This window comes from Oncorhynchus nerka, linkage group LG15 (genome assembly GCF_034236695.1).
Source record: "Oncorhynchus nerka isolate Pitt River linkage group LG15, Oner_Uvic_2.0, whole genome shotgun sequence".
In the NCBI taxonomy this organism is placed as follows: Eukaryota; Metazoa; Chordata; class Actinopteri; order Salmoniformes; family Salmonidae; genus Oncorhynchus; species Oncorhynchus nerka.
In genome coordinates, this window is record NC_088410.1 from 68,551,180 (window position 1) to 68,571,473 (window position 20,294).

Here is a 20,294-nt window from a genome sequence, read left to right on the forward strand (position 1 = left end):
TGAGCTAAAGGGTAGAGCTGCCGCTTTCAAGGTGCGGGACTCTAACCCGGAAGCTTACAAGAAATCCCACTATACCCTGTGACGAACCATCAAACAGGCAAAGCGTCAATACAGGGCTAAGATTGAATCATACTACACTGGCTCCGACGCTCATCGCATGTGGTAGGGCTTTCAAACTATTACAGACTACCAAGGGAAGCACAGCCGCAAGCTGCCCAGCGACACGAGCCTACCAGACGAGCTAAATCACTTCTATGCTCGCTTCGAGGCAAGCAACACTGAGGCATGCATGAGAGCATCAGCTGTTCCGGACGACTCTGTGATCACGCTCACCGTCTTACGTGAGTAAGACCTTTAAACAGGTCAACATACACAAGGCTGCGGGGCCAGACGGATTATCAGGACGTGTGCTCCGGGCATGTGCTGACCAACTGCAGGTGTCTTCACTGACATTTTCAACATTTCCCTGATTGAGTCTGTAATACCAACATGCTTCAAGCAGACCACCATAGTCCCTGTGCCCAAGAACACAAAGGCAACCTGCCTAAATGACGACAGACCAGTAGCACTCACATCCGTAGCCATGAAGTTCTTTGAAAGGCTGGTAATGGCTCACATCAACACCATTATCCCAGAAACCCTAGACCCACTCCAATTTGCATACCACCCACACTGCCCTTTCCCACCTGGACAAAAGGAACACCTATGTGAAAATGCTGTTGATTGACTACAGCTCAGCGTTCAACACCATAGTACCCTCAAAGCTCATCACCAAGCTAAGGATCCTGGGAATAAACACCTCCCTCTGCAACTATATCCTGGACTTCCTGACAGGCCGCCCCCAGGTGGTGAGGGTAGGTAGCAACACATCTGCCACGATGATCCTCAACACTGGAGCTCCCCAGGGGTGCGTGCTCAGTCCCCTCCTGTACTCCCTGTTCACCCACAACTGCATGGCCAGGCATGACTCCAACACCACCATTAAATTTGCTGACGACACAACAGTGGTAGGCCTGATCACCGACAACGACGAGACAGCCTATAGGGAGGAGGTCAGAGACCTGGCCGGGTGGTGCCAGAATAACAACCTATCCCTCAACGTAACCAAGACAAAGGAGATGATTGTGGACTACAGGAAAAGGAGCACCGAGCAAGTCCCCATTCTCATCGACGGGGCTGTAGTGGAGCAGGTTGAGAGCTTCAAATTCCTCGGTGTCCACATCAACAACAAACTAGAATGTTCCAAATACACCAAGACAGTTGTGAAGAGGGCACGACAAAGCCTATTCCCCCTCAGGAAACTGAAAAGATTTGGCATGGGTCCTGAGATCCTCAAAAGGTTCTACATCTGCAACATCGAGAGCATCCTGACCGGTTGCATCACTGCCTGGTACGGCAATTGCTCGGCCTCTGACCGCAAGGCACTTCAGAGGGTAGTGCGTACGGCCCAGTACATCACTGGGGCAAAACTGCCTGCCATCCAGGACCTCTACACCAGGCGGTGTCAGAGGAAGGCCCTAAAAATTGTCAAAGACCCCAGCCACCCCAGTCATAGACTGTTCTCTCTACTACCGCATGGCAAGCAGTACCGGAGTGCCAAGTCTAGGACAAAAAGACTTCTCAACAGTTTTTACCCCCAAACCATAAGACTCATGAACGGGTAACCAAATGGTTACCCAGACTATTTGCATTGTGTGCCCCCCCAACCCCTCTTTTACGCTGCTGCTACTCTCTGTTCATCTTATATGCATAGTCACTTTAACTATACATTCATGTACATACTACCTAAATTGGCCCGACCAACCAATGCTCCCGCACATTGGCTAACCGGGCTATCTGCATTGTGTCCCACCACCCGCCAACCCCTCTTTTTACGCTTCTGCTACTCTCTGTTCATCATATATGCATAGTCACTTTAACAATACCTACATGTACATACTACCTCAATAAGCCTGACTAACAGGACTAGCCTTGCTACTCTTTTTTCAAATATCTTTTTACTGTTGTTTTATTTCTTTACTTACCTACACACACACGCATTTCACTGTAAGGTCTACACCGGTTGTATTCGGCGCATGTGACAAATATACTTGATTTGATTTGAGACTGTCCTCTCTACTAGCGGAGCTTCTAAAGACTCCAGAACAGCTAATCAAATTTCTACCCAGACTATTTGTAACCCCTCCCAATACGCTGCTGCTACTCTCTATTATCTATGCATAGCCACTTTAATAACCCTACCTGCATGTATATAATTACCTTGGCACCACCCCTGTATATAGCCCCGCTATTGTTGTGGGGGGTATTTTCTTAAAACTGCATTGTTGGTTAAGGGCTTGTAAGTAAGCATTTCACTGTAAGGTCTACACCTGTTGTATTCATCATTTCACTGTAAGGTCTACACCAGTTGTATTCATCATTTCACTGTAAGGTCTACACCAGTTGTATTCAGCATTTCACTGTAAGGTCTACACCTGTTGTATTCATCATTTCACTGTAAGGTCTACACCTGTTGTATTCATCATTTCACTGTAAGGTCTACACCAGTTGTATTCAGCATTTCACTGTAAGGTCTACACCTGTTGTATTCAGCATTTCACTGTAAGGTCTACACCAGTTGTATTCAGCATTTCACTGTAAGGTCTACACCTGTTGTATTCAGCATTTCACTGTAAGGTCTACACCAGTTGTATTCAGCATTTCACTGTAAGGTCTACACCTGTTGTATTCGGAGCATGTGTCAAATAACGTTTGACTTATACTGTATTTTATACCATCTGTGCCGCATTCACCTCTTTAGATTGTGTGCATTAGGTTGTTGGGGAATTGTTAGATATTACTGCACTGTCGGAAGAAGAAGCACAAGCATTTCGCTACCCTCGCATTAACATCTGCTAACCATGTGTATGTGACCAATAACATTTGATTTAATCCTAAGGCCCGACTGTGTGTTGCATATCTCCAGCTTCACCTTGATGAGCGAGACAGACAGAGGAGAAATAGGCCAAGCGCTGACTCAAAGCTCAAAGTGACCACTGAATGTAATCAGATCAGACTCCTGGGTCTCAGATTAATGTCCCCGGTTACACAAGGTGCCATTCCAGTCTACAGACCCCATTAGAAACCTCTCTCACCATGATACTCACCATGATACTCACCATGCTAAGGGAACCCAAACCCAGCAAGAGAAGATGAGCCTTTTAAAGACTACGGCTATCAAATGTTTCAATAACTTGTGAAACCCCAGGAAGCTTATGTAAATGAGAGGGGAGGAAGGCCGTAAAGAGGTGTGAGCGTATAAGAGCAGTTGTGGAATGTGGGAAGTGATCATTTAAAGAGAGTGCAAGAGTAATGTTCGAGAGGAGTCATAAAAATTAGAAAGAGAGGGTGGAGTGGTGAGAGGAAGAACGAGAGAGGTGTAGAGAAGGAGTGAATCACAGTACTATATTTAGGGAGCTACTTTGTACTACGAAAGTGAATGATTGAGATGGCACAATGTCCCACTGTGTGGGGTAATAGTTGTTCTTACGAGAGGGAGAGGGTGAAGTGGAAGCGCTGGCGGAGTCCCTTGAAGGTGAGGAAGGACTGCAGGGGGAAGTTCCTGGTGGTCATCTCACAGTAGGGCTTTTCATAACCGCCAGATGGACACTCACACTTGAACCCCCCCACCAGCAGGTTCACACAGGTGCCCCCATTCTTACACACAGCTGGGCCGCAGCGCCCGGAGCGGGACGATAGCTCACACCGCTTGCCTGGAGGAAGAGAGAGGGGTAGAGAGAGAGGGGTAGAGAGAGAGGGGTAGAGAGAGAGGGGTAGAGAGAGAGACCATCAGAATTACAACTATCAAGGTGACAAATTTCAGTGCCAGCCCTGGACAGTCTGTGGGTAAAAAAAGAAAGAAATTGGTCCTCCCTTCCAGTTCAACTCCACTAGTGTCTATTCTCACCAGACTACTGCTGCGGTTTAACATGGGTCAAGACAAGATGCATTATGCCTCCAGCACTTACCACGAGCCTTCTCCGAGAGGGAGGGAATGTGTGAGAGAGGCAAAGACGGTGAGAAGAGGTCAAAGGACGCAGCAAGGAAGAGACAGATTTCAAACAGTGAACAGGACAAAAAGAGAGAAAGTCAGACAGAGAGAGAGACAGAGAGTGCTATGGCAATGGGGAAGTGTTAGTAAGCCTTCATGCATCATGTAGCGCACTGCTTACAACTTCTATTGGTCTCCAGTCTCTGGATGAGAAGCTGCGGTTGCTATGGCGAGAATGCACGCCTCCTTGCAAGAGTTGGAATGTGTGTCAGAGGCACTCGGCAGTGCAGAACACTTCCACTGTGTGTAGAGTTACTGTACTGTTCACACCACACAGAAAAAGACAACATCTCTATAGACTACACACACACAGGGCTTGTGTTGTACATCCTACAGCCAATCACATGATTCTCAGTCTAAGGCAATTAAGGGAACCCTTTGTTTTACTACTGTTGTAGGGTGTATTCATTCATTCACCCAACTGCAAGGTCATTGTGGTCATTATGGATTAAGCTTTGATACGATGTGGATGTTATCCTATGATGCATTGCCATGACAGTATTGTACCGTGGTGTGCTACACAGGCAGAAGAACAGTCACTTTACCCTGGTGAACTATGACAATTTGTTGTTTCCTTGTTGATGGCGCTTGGGGACACTTGGCTACCGCTAGTAGAAAACACGCTAACTGCATGAGTGGGAAAAAACTAACTGCACGAGTCGTGAGGAAATTAATCAGTGACTCGCCTCAGGCAAAAAGTTACTTCTGTCTCTTTAAACAAATCAGGGGAAGAGGGGACATTAGTCAGGGCTTGATGTGGTCAAGCATTGCTGCAGCCAACGCTGGGCTACTGTAGGAAACGGGCCACTGGGATAGTCTTCAACTTCCTCTAAAGTCAGCTTGGGCTCTACAGTGGCCTCATTTTCACTGAGGAGGCTTCAAAGTTATATGTGATGTATTCTTCTTTATACAGTTACAATCATACGCAGGTCAAAAATTACATTTTTTTATGGTAGAAAAATCTTCTAACACTCAGAAAGGAGAAAAAGTAGCATTCTGTTTACTTCAAAATACCTACCAGCTCAGCTACACACATTAACTGTACTGGCTATACCCCATGTAAGTACCTATCCAGAAACTGTACAGAAGACAGTAAGAGACATTATAGTGAGCATCCGGTCTCCACCCTGCAGTCACCTGAGCCTGTTCTGTTGTCTATACGGTAACCTGGGAATAAACAGGGCCAATGTTTTTCCGTCAGGCATCCCTCTGGGACGCCCTCCCACAACAGGTGCAGGGTTCTGGAACAACAGCTCTCGGTTGCTAGGTGAGCTGGGCCATGTGAGGAGCTTGCAAATCAATTTTTTGGAAGCATTTACTACCCCTGCCCTCTCCAACTCTCTGTTTACTGCAAACATGAATCATTAAGGTTGTTAACATGGGACCAGTTTTAGGCAGGAGGAGACACACCACACACTTTAAACTACTCAAGCATGGTAAATATCAATGAGAGAAAGTGTACCATTTTGTGGCAATCCAATAGATATAAAACCGGCAATTCAAAAGCTCTGAAAGCATTATACTGTGGAGAACTTGACAAAATTGACCTATAAAATCATGTGGCACTTTGAAATACAAGCATTTCCAAAAGGAAAATAGGTTTGTTGGATTTCTCCTCAGATTTGACCATATATTAACATGTAATGTTTTCATGAGGGACTTGAAAGGGTAACCTTATTAAACCAATTACAACACACTAATGCAGATAACACTAATCAGAACACACTAATCAGACCATACAAACGCTCCACACCGCATGGCCGCGGCCACTCTAATCTGGTGGTCCCAGCGCGCACGACCCACGTGGAGTTCCAGGTCTCCGGTAGCCTCTGGAACTGCCGATCTGCAACAAGGCAGAGTTCATCTCAGCCTATGCCTCCCTCCAGTCCCTCGACTTCTTGGCACTGACGGAAACATGGATCACCACAGATAACACTGCTACTCCTACTGCTCTCTCTTCGTCCGCCCACGTGTTCTCGCACACCCCGAGAGCTTCTGGTCAGCTGGGTGGTGGCACCGGGATCCTCATCTCTCCCAAGTGGTCATTCTCTCTTTCTCCCCTTACCCATCTGTCTATCGCCTCCTTTGAATTCCATGCTGTCACAGTTACCAGCCCTTTCAAGCTTAACATCCTTATCATTTATCGCCCTCCAGGTTCCCTCGGAGAGTTCATCAATGAGCTCGATGCCTTGATAAGCTCCTTTCCTGAGGACGGCTCACCTCTCACAGTTCTGGGCGACTTTAACCTCCCCACGTCTACCTTTGACTCATTCCTCTCTGCCTCCTTCTTTCCCTCCTCTCCTCTTTTGACCTCACCCTCTCACCTTCCCCTCTACTCACAAGGCAGGCAATACGCTCGACCTCATCTTTACTAGATGCTGTTCTTCCACTAACCTCACTGCAACTCCCCTCCAAGTCTCCGACCACTACCTTGTATCCTTTTCCCTCTTGCTCTCATCCAACACTTCCCACACTGCCCCTACTCGGATGGTATCGCGCCGTCCCAATCTTCGCTCTCTCTCCCCCGCTACTCTCTCCTCTTCCATCCTATCATCTCTTCCCTCTGCTCAAACCTTCTCCAACCTATCTCCTGATTCTGCCTCCTCAACCCTCCTCTCCTCCCTTTCTGCATCCCTTGATTCTCTATGTCCCCTATCCTCCAGGCCGGCTCGGTCCTCCCCTCCTGCTCCGTGGCTCGACGACTCATTGCGAGCTCACAGAACAGGGCTCCGGGCAGCCGAGCGGAAATGGAGGAAAACTCGCCTCCCTGCGGACCTGGCATCCTTTCACTCCCTCCTCTCTACATTTTCCTCTTCTGTCTCTGCTGCTAAAGCCACTTTCTACCACTCTAAATTCCAAGCATCTGCCTCTAACCCTAGGAAGCTCTTTGCCACCTTCTCCTCCCTCCTGAATCCTCCTCCCCCTCCCCCTCCTCCCTCTCTGCAGATGACTTCGTCAACCATTTTGAAAAGAAGGTCGACGACATCCGATCCTCGTTTGCTAAGTCAAACGACACCGCTGGTTCTGCTCACACTGCCCTACCCTGTGCTCTGACCTCTTTCTCCCCTCTCTCTCCAGATGAAATCTCGCGTCTCGTGACGGCCGGCCGCCCAACAACCTGCCCGCTTGACCCTATTCCCTCCTCTCTTCTCCAGACCATTTCCGGAGACCTTCTCCTTACCTCACCTCGCTCATCAACTCATCCCTGACCGCTGGCTACGTCCCTTCTGTCTTCAAGAGAGCGAGAGTTGCACCCCTTCTGAAAAAACCTACACTCGATCCCTCCGATGTCAACAACTACAGACCAGTATCCCTTCTTTCTTTTCTCTCCAAAACTCTTGAACGTGCCGTCCTTGGCCAGCTCTCCCGCTATCTCTCTCAGAATGACCTTCTTGATCCAAATCAGTCAGGTTTCAAGACTAGTCATTCAACTGAGACTGCTCTTCTCTGTATCACGGAGGCCCTCCGCACTGCTAAAGCTAACTCTCTCTCCTCTCATCCTTCTAGACCTATCGGCTGCCTTCGATACTGTGAACCATCAGATCCTCCTCTCCACCATCTCCGAGTTGGGCATCTCCGGCGCGGCCCACGCTTGGATTGCGTCCTACCTGACAGGTCGCTCCTACCAGGTGGCGTGGCGAGAATCTGTCTCCTCACCACTGGCGTCCCCCAGGGCTCTGTTCTAGGCCCTCTCCTATTCTCGCTATACACCAAGTCACTTGGCTCTGTCATAACCTCACATGGTCTCTCCTATCATTGCTATGCAGACGACACACAATTAATCTTCTCCTTTCCCCCTTCTGATGACCAGGTGGCGAATCGCATCTCTGCATGTCTGGCAGACATATCAGTGTGGATGACGGATCACCACCTCAAGCTGAACCTCGGCAAGACGGAGCTGCTCTTCCTCCCGGGAAGGACTGCCCATTCCATGATCTCGCCATCACGGTTGACAACTCCATTGTGTCCTCCTCCCAGAGCGCTAAGAACCTTGGCGTGATCCTGGACAACACCCTGTCGTTCTCAACTAACATCAAGGCGGTGGCCCGTTCTTGTAGGTTCATGCTCTACAACATCCGCAGAGTACGACCCTGCCTCACACAGGAAGCAGCGCAGGTCCTAATCCAGGCACTTGTCATCTCCCGTCTGGATTACTGCAACTCGCTGTTGGCTGGGCTCCCTGCCTGTGCCATTAAACCCCTACAACTCATCCAGAACGCCGCAGCCCGTCTGGTGTTCAACCTTCCCAAGTTCTCTCACGTCACCCCGCTCCTCCGCTCTCTCCACTGGCTTCCAGTTGAAGCTCGCATCCGCTACAAGACCATGGTGCTTGCCTACGGAGCTGTGAGGGGAACGGCACCTCAGTACCTCCAGGCTCTGATCAGGCCCTACACCCAAACAAGGGCACTGCGTTCATCCACCTCTGGCCTGCTCGCCTCCCTACCACTGAGGAAGTACAGTTCCTGCGCAGCCCAGTCAAAACTGTTCGCTGCTCTGGCCCCCCAATGGTGGAACAAACTCCCTCACGACGCCAGGACAGCGGAGTCAATCACCACCTTCCGGAGACACCTGAAACCCCACCTCTTTCAGGAATACCTAGGATAGGATAAAGTAATCCTTCTCACCCCCCCTCCCCTTAAAATATTTAGATGCACTATTGTAAAGTGGCTGTTCCACTGGATGTCTTAAGGTGAACGCACCAATTTGTAAGTCGCTCTGGATAAGAGCGTCTGCTAAATGACTTAAATGTAAATGTAAATGTAATGCCACACACACGCCTCGTCTCCAACCACCATATCAAATCTCCCCAGTTGACAAGGCACTCAGATTAAAAAAATTGTTCTCTTCAGCAGAGGTGAGACAGAGGTGCTTATCAAACAACAACAGTCAATGAATCACACAATAGATAAGAGTCACCAGAACAATAGGCACACACAGAAACCTTTCAGTCTCAGCCCATAGCTGACATCATCTCCACTAATCTTTATTTAATCTAATGTGGTGATAACAGAGACAATGATTACCATGACTAATTCATATGATCCTTAGATTAGTGTAATTGTTCAGCTGCGTCTTTTAAAACAATGGTGTGTGAAGAAACAGGGGGATTAAATGTTGGGCTGTAACGAACTCCTCCTGCTGAGACCCCTTTACAGATCTAAAATGGAAACGGGCGTTTCTGTGCTGCTAGGTAACTGAAACGCATGGTCTCCTCTCCTAAGTGAAACAGAGTGGTAGAGAGTCCTCAGATGGGCAGTTTCTGTGCTGCTAGGTAACTGAAACGCATGGTCTCCTCTCCTAAGTGAAACAGAGTGGTAGAGAGTCCTCAGATGGGCAGTTTCTGTGCTGCTAGGTAACTGAAACGCATGGTCTCCTCTCCTAAGTGAAACAGAGTGGTAGAGAGTCCTCAGATGGGCAGTTTCTGTGCTGCTAGGTAACTGAAACGCATGGTCTCCTCTCCTAAGTGAAACAGAGTGGTAGAGAGTCCTCAGATGGGCAGTTTCTGTGCTGCTAGGTAACTGAAACGCATGGTCTCCTCTCCTAAGTGAAACAGAGTTGTAGAGAGTCCTCAGATGGGCAGTTTCTGTGCTGCTAGGTAACTGAAACGCATGGTCTCCTCTCCTAAGTGAAACAGAGTGGTAGAGAGTCCTCAGATGGGCAGTTTCTGTGCTGCTAGGTAACTCAAACGCATGGTCTCCTCTCCTAAGTGAAACAGAGTTGTAGAGAGTCCTCAGATGGGCAGTTTCTGTGCTGCTAGGTAACTGAAACGCATGGTCTCCTCTCCTAAGTGAAACAGAGTGGTAGAGAGTCCTCAGATGGGCAGTTTCTGTGCTGCTAGGTAACTGAAACGCATGGTCTCCTCTCCTAAGTGAAACAGAGTTGTAGAGAGTCCTCAGATGGGCAGTTTCTGTGCTGCTAGGTAACTGAAACGCATGGTCTCCTCTCCTAAGTGAAACAGAGTGGTAGAGAGTCCTCAGATGGGCAGTTTCTGTGCTGCTAGGTAACGGAAACGCATGGTCTCCTCTCCTAAGTGAAACAGAGTGGTAGAGAGTCCTCAGATGGGCAGTTTCTGGGCTGCTAGGTAACTGAAATGCATGTTCTCCTCTCCTATGTGAAACAGAGTGGTAGAGAGTCCTCAGATGGGCAGTTTCTGTGCTGCTAGGTAACTGAAACGCATGGTCTCCTCTCCTAAGTGAAACAGAGTGGTAGAGAGTCCTCAGATGGGCAGTTTCTGTGCTGCTAGGTAACTGAAACGCATGGTCTCCTCTCCTAAGTGAAATAGAGTGGTAGAGAGTCCTCAGTTGGGCAGTTTCTCCCTAAGGACGTGAAGGCATACAAGAGTTAAGATAACTCAACGCTGGGACAACAACACTACACGCTCCTGGCACTATCGACATGGCTTACTCAACACAACACCAACCCACCAATCATACTGACAGTTTGCTGGAAGAATACACTTCATTTATTCAGTTGCAGCTAACCTGGTGTGACTACCATGTAAAATCAGGTAGGGGTGAATCAAGGCCTTATCAAACATTTTTCTATATCCCATCCACTGATTCCAGTCACTAGTAATGAAGGTGAAAGAGTGGCATAATTGTGATCCCACCTCACCAAACACACTGTAGCATGGGCCAGGTGCAGTGGTGGAAAAAGTACCCAATTATCATACTTTAGTAAAAGTAAAGATACCTTAATAGAAAATGACTCAAGTAAAAGTGAATGTCACCCAGTATATACTACTTGAGTAAAAGTCTAAAAGTATTTAAAAAAAAAGACATTATTAAGTATCAAAAGTAAATGTAATTGCTTAAATGTAATTGCTAAAATATACTTGTATCAAAAGTAGCCAGGGGAACGCTCCAACACGCAGACATCTTTACAAACTAATCTTTTGTGTTTAGTGAGTCCGCCAGATCAGAGGCAGTAGGGAGGACCAGGGATGTTCTTTTGATACGTGCATGAATTGTACAATTTTCCTGTCCTGCTAAGCATAAAAGTACTTTAGGGTGTCAGAGGAAAATGTATGGAGTAAAAATGACATTTTCTTCAGGAATGTAGTGAAGCAAAAGTTGTCAAAAATATAAATGGTACAGATACCCCAAAACACTGAAGTAGTACTTTACGCCACTTACCACGTGATGAACCTGGACCAGATGACAGGCTAGCTAGACCAGAGGTGAGTGGACCAAAACCGAGACTGTAGGAGCGTTATATGAATAACAGTATCTAATATCTCACAAAACACAATCCTATGATCTGCCAAATTCAAATTCAGTTGGTGTAATATTGAAGGCTTTCCATGAGGCATTCCTACGACATGCTTTGATTTTTAAAAATTGATTAATACAACATCAAACACTGAAATATAAAGCTTTCAGCAGTTGTGTGCTATAGGCTACTGATAGAACTAACCACAACATAAAGAAATGCTTGATTAGATCAAAGTAAAAGTCTGCAGCAGCAACAACCATGTTGTACTGGGGCCTCCTTTCATATATGGGGCAGAGTGTGTGTAGAAATATGCTACAGCGCAGTATACTGTAGTGAGATTGGAGCTGAGGAGATGGTATATAAAGCATGTTAAAGGTAAGAGCTAAAAGTAGGTTGCTGTATGTGAGTATTCTCAGTCCATTTGTCCTGTACCAGACTGAGTCAGCCAGGCTTAATCATTGGCTCAGTCCTTCCCAATATGAGTGAAATTGATGGCTGCTCTGCTCTGTTATTTTTTCTCGCTTTCCATCATACTGCCATCTGGCAACGCCCACGGGCCCCTGTAGTTCCACACCACACACAAGTGGGAACACAGACATACGCGAGCGCACACGCAGCAATTACCTACCCACCCACATGGAGTAGGCAATTCAGCACCCCACACACACACACACACACACACACACACACACACACACACACACACAGAGCAGCCAGTTGACCCCCCACACCCATACACAGTGGCTCTCAGCACAGTGGGAGAGTGTCAAATCCAACAGTCAGTCATGTTGAACAACAGGAGCTGTAGATTGCATCCAGGACAACCCCATCAACCCAGCCTAGTCTTGGATAGATCTGGAGAGGAGAGATTGACTGCTCTCTCAGAGGCTTTGTTTGAGCAAATATTAGAGCAAGGCAAAAGTTGATGATTTATGAATCACGCTAACACAGGCATCCTGCATGTCTCGATCATATTACTACTCTGATTACCCAGCAGGTAGGCACGCCCAGTAGATGAAGTTGAAATGAGCTAGCCCGCTCAACGCGGTACAGACCCTGATCTAAGTGAGATTGATGAGGATCACTCTGCTGAGTTGACATGGCTCACACACCATCATCCTCCACAGTTCAGCTCTCACACACCCACAGCAGTATGGACCATGTGAAAGAGTGGTCCTCAACCTGAACCTCAGTGACACCCACTCACTATTAGAACAACATATTATGTTCTCCCACACAATCGGAATGTGTCCAATGGAAGTGGCAGAAACACATTGGGCTCCCGAGTGGCGCGGCAGTCTAAGGCACTGCATCTCAGTGCTAGAGGCGTCACTACAGACCCTGGTTCAATTCCAGGCTGTATCACAATCGGCCGTGATTGGGAGTCCCATAGGGTGGCGCACAATTGGCCCAGCGTCATCCGGGTTAGGGTTTGGCCGTCATTGTAAATAAGAATGTTCTTAACTGACTTGCCTAGTTAAATAAAGGTTAAATAAAAAATAAATACATTGATTTAGCATTATATAGAAGATACCCTTAAGTGTCTAATCCACTGAAGAGACCATAAGAGACTACCACTATAATTGATCACCATTGTAATCAGTGCCGGTGGCCCATTTAATTAGCTGCATTCACCTGGAGGGAATTCCAAAGTCAATATGATATCCTAAAACATAGGCAGCAGATCCTGAAAGGGGCATTCTATCGGTGAAATACATTGGAGTGGAGACTGCAGGGTTAATTGAGGGTATCATATCTAGAGATAATATATAGAGATCATTGCATTTCAAAATGTGGTGGTGGATACGAGTCCCTCACTGTATTGCTGCAGAGAATATCTGAAACAAACAAAACTAAAAACACCCTCTACCTAGCTAGCTAACCTAAACCAGAAACACAGATCTACAAAAACGCATAAGGTTAAACAAGGTCTGGTCTTGCCAAGATTTGAACCACACAAGAGGGTATGGTTTTAAACTGTATACGCTGTTTATTAAATGGAGACAACCCAATGGTCTAGTAAAAGTGACAACAATTATGTACATGTAAGATCAACCCTTTAAAAACTGAATCCATCTTTCTAGAAAGAAGCGAGAATCCAACCACATTTCATGATTTTATCCAACTAGAACAGCAGTTAACTTCAAAGAACATAGTATATGTCACATAGGGAGAGAGCAGGGCTTGGGTGAAATCAAATTAACTCATACAACTCCATAGCCATCTGATAAAGCAGAGGGCAAAAACTCTGGTAATCACTCATATTAGCATATTTCCATTCCCTTCTCATTCTCCCCATCCACTCTTAGTTTGTCTACTTCTCTCACCTTCAGCAGAGAGAAACCAGATTGTCTTTGATATTTTCCTGATATGCATAATATTTGGAGCAGTGTGCACATCTTTCCTTCCTAAATCTGCTTTAAGTGGAAAAAGAAGACCCATTTGAGATTGAGGCTGAGATAGTAATTGCTTAGCATCAGAGTACCTCAGTATCTTCAAAACATTGAACATTTGAAAAGTTCTTCCTTTGCACCAATCCTCACAGCCCGTCTCTACAGCGTATTCTTTGTTACACTTTTCAATTCCAGGTATTTTTTACCAGGGGGCATTATTAAGACAAGGCGGCGCACTCTCTTTCTCCCTCTCCATCTGTAGCCATGCATAATTCAGCACTTCCTTCCATTATTCCTCCCAGAGATACTCTGCTGCTGACCGGCCAAATTACTATTGTTTTCCCCCTTTCAGACACACTCATCCCTGTAATGCTACAAGCTCTATAGGACCTCAGGCCAAGAGAGGCCCCAGGAAGGCAATACCAAAGATACCTGTAACTAACCCAAGATATATCGTCAGCATCTTTTCCAATGGGAGCAAATGAAGCATAATGGGCAGAAAAGCAAGGTGGTGGGCAGAGCCAAGGACGACCTAGCGAGATTCTATTGTCATGTTTTGTCATATTTTCATTAGGGAACGCCTTCTCTGTGAAGTGCGCAGTAACTCAATTCGCCCTTGCACTCGGAACAACGCAATTTTTGGAATCTTTGGTTAAGTCTACAATTCTTAGTGCACCCTGTTCATAGCAGATTCTAGTTTGGGAACAGAAAACTGTATTGAGATTGAATGTTTAAATCGATACTGAAAAGGTGCAGAATGTCAGCCAAGTTTCATCTAGCGCCATCATCTCCCACCCTATTTGCTTCAGATTTCTATATCCTGTGAGACATCTTGTTCCATCTGTGACAATACCACACTCTGGTGCACCATGATGGACCTGGCCTGTCTTCAAAGCACTCATATTGTAAGACCCTGATGTTCGCTCAACAAAAACAGAACGTGTTGTTGATCCCGACTTCCTCCTACACATACTTCCTTTATCCCCGTTCATAATCTTTCATTGATCCCTGCTGGATTGAGATGTATGGTATGGTTTTTACTCACATACAGACTTCTCTTTTCATTCTCTCCAACAGTGGGGAAGGGTAGGAAGTATGAACAGTTAACCGGCTGGCGCATGTTTAACACAGTCCCACCTAATTGGTCTAGGGATTATTAAATCAACTAGTCATCACACTGCCTGTCCATCTGAATGGGTTCCATCACTGTATAGGCATTTAGCCAGGCTGTAACATGTCAGGGTCAATATATAGACCTGAGGGTAGGATGACATGAATGAACGGTGATGTATACATCCATAGAATTTCCCATGGGACATTAGATATGAAAATGAACTTTATGACCACGTGGCAAGAATGATGTCGTTGCATATTGTCATTGTTGTGTCTATGACCGGAATGAGGCTCTTCACTATATATACAGGAGATGTACATACATTCAATATTTTTCAAGTGGTTTTCTATGTGAAATGTACGTTTGTTAATTTATTTATTTGAATCCACATTAGCTTTTGCAAAAGCAACAGCTACTCTTCCTGGGGTCCACAAAAAACATGGCAAGTACTAAAATCACTGATACACAAAGACCGTTACACAAATTCAAAATAATATAACAAAAAAATTATACAAACAACGTAACTAAAAAAAGTGTGTGTTACATTGCGCTTGTGTGTTTCCCCTCACAGTCCCTGCCATTCCATGAGTTGTCGTTGAATCTGTTTTTAAAAGGTCATTTTTCTGTTTGCTTGAGTAATTAGAGATGGAAGGGGGTTCCATGCGATCATGGCTCTGTATAAAACTGCGTTGCTGTGAATTCATTTTGGACCCCTGGTGGCATGTGTTGTGGGATATGTAAGTAATCAAAATGGGACAAGACCAGGCCTGAACAACTAGTACAGTTGATTTTTGTGTTTTATAAGAAACGTACCCCATCTTCACAACAACTTTGTCAATATTACTTTACCATGATAATTGACCATCCAATGTTATACCTAGGAGTTCAGCTTGCTCAACTTACTCAATGGTCACACCATTTATGTACAACTCTAATTGAGGTTTAGGTCTTAGAGAACGTTTTGAGCCAAATACAATGCTTTTAGATGTATTTAAGGACAGTTTATATCTACGAAGTGAAATTTCTTAATCTGTTATGAAACATCAAATCCAGAGAGAGGTCGCTCACCAGTATAGTCATTGAGGCACTCGCAGGTGTAGCCTCCCTCTCTGCTGCGACACAGGCCGTGGGCTCCGCAGGGTTTGGAGTAGCACAGGTCGATCTCTGTCTCACAGTAGTCTCCTGTGAAGCCCGTGGGGCAGCGGCAGCGCAGCCCGGCGATGGGGTGGATGGGCCGGAACAGGATGGTGTCGGACGCCACAAAGGGTGCCAGGCTGTCGAACTTCAACACAGACACACACTTCATGTAGTTCTCACAGGGCTCTCGCAGGCAGATGTTGTCATCGAAGGGCAGCACCTGCTGGGAAGAGATATGGGCCAGCAGGCTACGGTTCAGGTACAGCCTCTCTTGAAGCTCCTCAGACCCAAAGAACTCTGCCCCGCCACTGGCCCCTGATGCCCCTCTGCCCACCCTGTCGCGCCCCCCTCCTCCCCCGGGCGAGTCCTCCCTGTGCGAGGGCACGGCAACAGACAGGCTGACGTTGAGGATGCGGGCGCTGACGTCTGTGTCATCCTGGATGTTGAACACCACCACGTCCTCGCGGTCAGCTGACAGCACGCGGGCCACGCCCTCCAGGAACTGGGCCAATAGCAGGGACAGGAAGTGCTCCTGGGAAGTGTTGGCCAATCGCAGTGTGATGCTGTTGGAGAGCATCTCGTCTGTGATGATGGTGACCTGGAGCAGACACTGGGCCGACACAGAGTGGATCCCATCTGACAGGAGAGAAAGAGGAGAGGAGTACAGTATTAACAATACAGAACCTGGATTTATATCACAAACTGTAGAGGTTTTTCCCTGGATATATAAGGGGCTTAGATGGTGGGAGTGGCAGGAGGCTTGCAATCAATGCGACTGGGTTCAATCCGGGTAAGACATTTTAGAGGCCCCCCATCTTGGCAGCAGAGAGAATTTAGTAGTTTTCAAGATTGTTTCCTGCAATTCTACACATTTTGCCATGGCTAATGCAATGTTCTTATGCTCAAACATTTTGACAAAATCAACGAGGGTCCCAATTTTTCAATTCTCCCGAACTGTTTAGCTTTTATTTTGGTGATTGTTATATTATTATATTATATATTTTTTAAATGGAAGGTACATAGAAGAGCTAATACACCTGGTTTATACTGAAAGCATTTTTCCATCCCCAAAATGTATAATAATAAACCATTTTTAAACTCAGTTTTGCATGTATTCACAACACAGATATCCATCTCCCTGCATCCAAAGGGTTAATAAAATAAGGCTATTCAGTTGTCTGTATAATGAGCTATACACATCTCAAATGTCCTTTCCCCTTCACATACAAGGACAGCTCATCCTTCTCTAGCCTTTACTACTGTTGTTTGAAACGCCATCCTATCAATTCCTTCCCACGGCCTTGCATTACAAATACATCTCAGCCCACAATTATCCAATACCTTATATACGTCAAACCCTATTGAGTGATTCCTTTAGTAAGCTGATTTGCAGAACTCATTCCAGTTACTGTAAACCACATTGACAACACAGAGGAAAACATCTTAAAGAAAATATCATCTTGAGGACTGCACAGTGAGTGAAATAATGAAAAAAAAACCCGGACAGGCTCATCATCAGAAATAACAAGAAACAAAAAGTGGAGTAACAAGTAAACCATGTCGCTAACAAGCAGAAAAGACCCATCAATAGGAAGTCATTCCAATTTTAAAGGATCCTCTCATCAAGAGAACTTACACAACATCAGTGCTAGCATTGAAAAAAGACATGGGCTGAACCTGAACCATATCACAGGCAGCTATAACCTAGGTCTCCATTAAAAATAGATGCCTTCAGGTTGCAAATGTATTCAAAGAGCAGAAATACATCATGTATTCTGTTGTTCAGAACTCCCTGATAGTAGCGGTACGTGGATACAATCACCGGGAAAAAGCCACGGAAAGAAAGGCATATTACAACCTGTGTTATGATAATTGCATTGTTTGTTCTATAACCTGTTAGTTCATATGCCTTGACATCACAAGTACAAATCCCTATGTCCATCCATGGCTAACTTAGGAAAGGGACAATTTTAGATAGCTAGCCATCGGAGGACAACGACACGAGATGCAACAATTCAAGTTCTGTCAATAACATTTGGCTTCTGATGTAATTGGTGTGAAGCCAAATCCAAAATGGGCTTCCCTTTTTTTTGGCACGCCAGGACCCTTCACAGCTGAGCTTACTCAGTTTAGCTCAACGTTGATTGGCTATTATTTTATTTTTAAAATTATCAAGTGAAGACAAATGATCGCTGGCTTCCCTTGCATTCAATGCTACGGGCAGCAACAATGTCATACTTTTTGTGACCAGAGATGAGATAGATGGGCTACACACACAGACAAAAGCGGGGCTGTTTCATTCGCTCGGATGCTTTCTCCGGTGAGATACATTCAGTCTCTTGCGAATTGAAGGACATTTATGAAACACAGAGAGATGAAAGAAATGTTTTTCTCTTGGTCCATTTTTTAGGGAAACCTGGCTTCCTTGGCATCTGTGAATACATGCCTCTGCTCCTGACAAGTCAACATGATCCCAGTTCAGGAATCATAAGTTAGACAATCACGGCCCTCTCCAACATCATCCAACCATCTCTTCTCACTAACTCAAATAGACTCTGTGGTTGAGGCATTTGTAAGGATTTGTAGGTATACAATACATTTATACAACATATTACTGGTGTTATTGATGTTCTCTGTTACAGTATCATCCAATCTCCTGTCTCCGTCTGTCTGGATATTTGTGAAAATCAATAGATAAAATTGTTCAAAAAAGATCTGAAACCAATCCTATTCTTGACTCTGTTATACATTTTATCTACAGCGTTGTGTGTTTAAGGTCACCAGAGAGAGAGAGAGGGTTTATTTGTAGCAGTGTTTGCTAGTCTGTTGCCTGAAGGACAAACATAAAACACGCCTAATCAAATCAAACCTGTCGTGAAAACAAGCCGCAGCCTCTTCCTCCTCTTCCCTTTCCACTGTAATCAATAGTCTCTTTGTCTGGGGGCTCTGGATGTGGGCCAGAGAACAGAACAGAACCCCTCAGCTGAGCTTTGGTGGAGGAGAGAACCCAACCAACCACACAAACAGGCAAAAACACTGTGGAAGCTGCCGGATCCCAGGCTGGCACAGGGCATGTTTAAACACCCAGCGCCAAAATGAGAGAGAAAGTGGGAAGAGAGTAGAGAAGCAGAGAGAAAGGAAGACTGAGCAGCATGTCTTGACACTACTTTAATCCTTCGGCTGCCACTCCCGCACTGGAACACTTCAGGCCCTGAGCAGAGTGAACAGAGCTGGAGGGAGGACTGGGAAGGGGCACTTCTCTCTCAGACACACATATCTGTGTTGTCTGTGCACACAGAAAGGTATTCACACAGAAACAAATTGGTGAGGAGAACGTGTCAGAGGGACATTAAAAATGGAAAACAGTCAGATGCTTTGGGAAAGAGGGGCAAAGCGAGATTCAATTTAACATTTAATCTAGGGAGATGAAAGTAGTGTCTCGGTGCCTTTCCCACACAGGCTTAGCTGTGTACATTGGCACGCCTTGTATCAATCATGAAATCGTAACTGCACAGTAAAAAAGTTGTCTAAGAAAGCTTATACCACATCCTATCCTTCAAGTCAACGTAGTGACGAGTGGCACAAGTGCCATCTTTATCATGACAGCACTGAGCTCATCACAATTCAGCAAACTCATCCTTAAACGTGGCAATTCACATCTTGCTTTCACTTTTTAATCGTTGTTGACATTTGCATGCTGAATCATATGTTACATGTTAGTCAGAAGACCTTCAGCAGCTTTGATAAGTTGCATAATTGAAAAATAATGTAATATTTTAATTATGTCACATAATTGGCCTATTTAAGTATATACAGTTGAAGTTGGACGTTTACATACACCTCAGCCAAATACATTTAAACGCTTCCTGACATTTAATCCTAGTAAAAATTCCCTGTCTTAGGTCAGTTAGGATCACCACTTTATTTTAAGAATGTGATATGTCAGAAAAACAGTAGAGAGAATGATATATTTCAGTTTTTATTTCTCTCATCACATTCCCAGTGGGTCAGAAGTTTACATGCACTCAATTAGTATTTGGTAGCATTGCCTTTACATTGCTTAACTTGGGTCAAATGTTTTGGGTAGCCTTCCACAAGCTTCCCACAATAAGTTGGGTGAATTTTGGCCCATTCCTCCTGACAAAGCTGGTGTAACTGAGTCAGCCTCCTTGCTCGCACACGCTTCTTCAGTTCTGCCCACAAATGTTCTATAGGATTGAGGTCAGGGCTTTGTGATGGCCACTCCAATACCTGGACTTCCTTAGGCCATCTTGCCACAACTTTGGAAGTATGCTTGGGGTCATTGTCCATTTGGAAGACCCATTTGCGACCAAGCTTTATCTTC

The 20,294-nt window shown here is 45.6% G+C and overlaps 1 protein-coding gene across 2 annotated transcripts in view; it reads right to left on the reverse strand.

Annotated features, from left to right (window-relative positions):
- The window catches only part of LOC115143208 (cadherin EGF LAG seven-pass G-type receptor 2-like), an 89,443-nt gene that overhangs the window by 37,418 nt on the left and 31,731 nt on the right, over positions 1 to 20,294 (reverse strand). For both annotated transcript variants that reach the window (XM_065001839.1, XM_065001838.1), the window contains exons 2-3: positions 15,881 to 16,585; positions 3,530 to 3,752 (exon numbers count right to left, since the gene is read on the reverse strand). In XM_065001839.1, the coding sequence (XP_064857911.1) occupies positions 3,530 to 3,752; positions 15,881 to 16,585 (928 nt within the window). The remainder of the gene's footprint in view (positions 1 to 3,529; positions 3,753 to 15,880; positions 16,586 to 20,294) is intronic.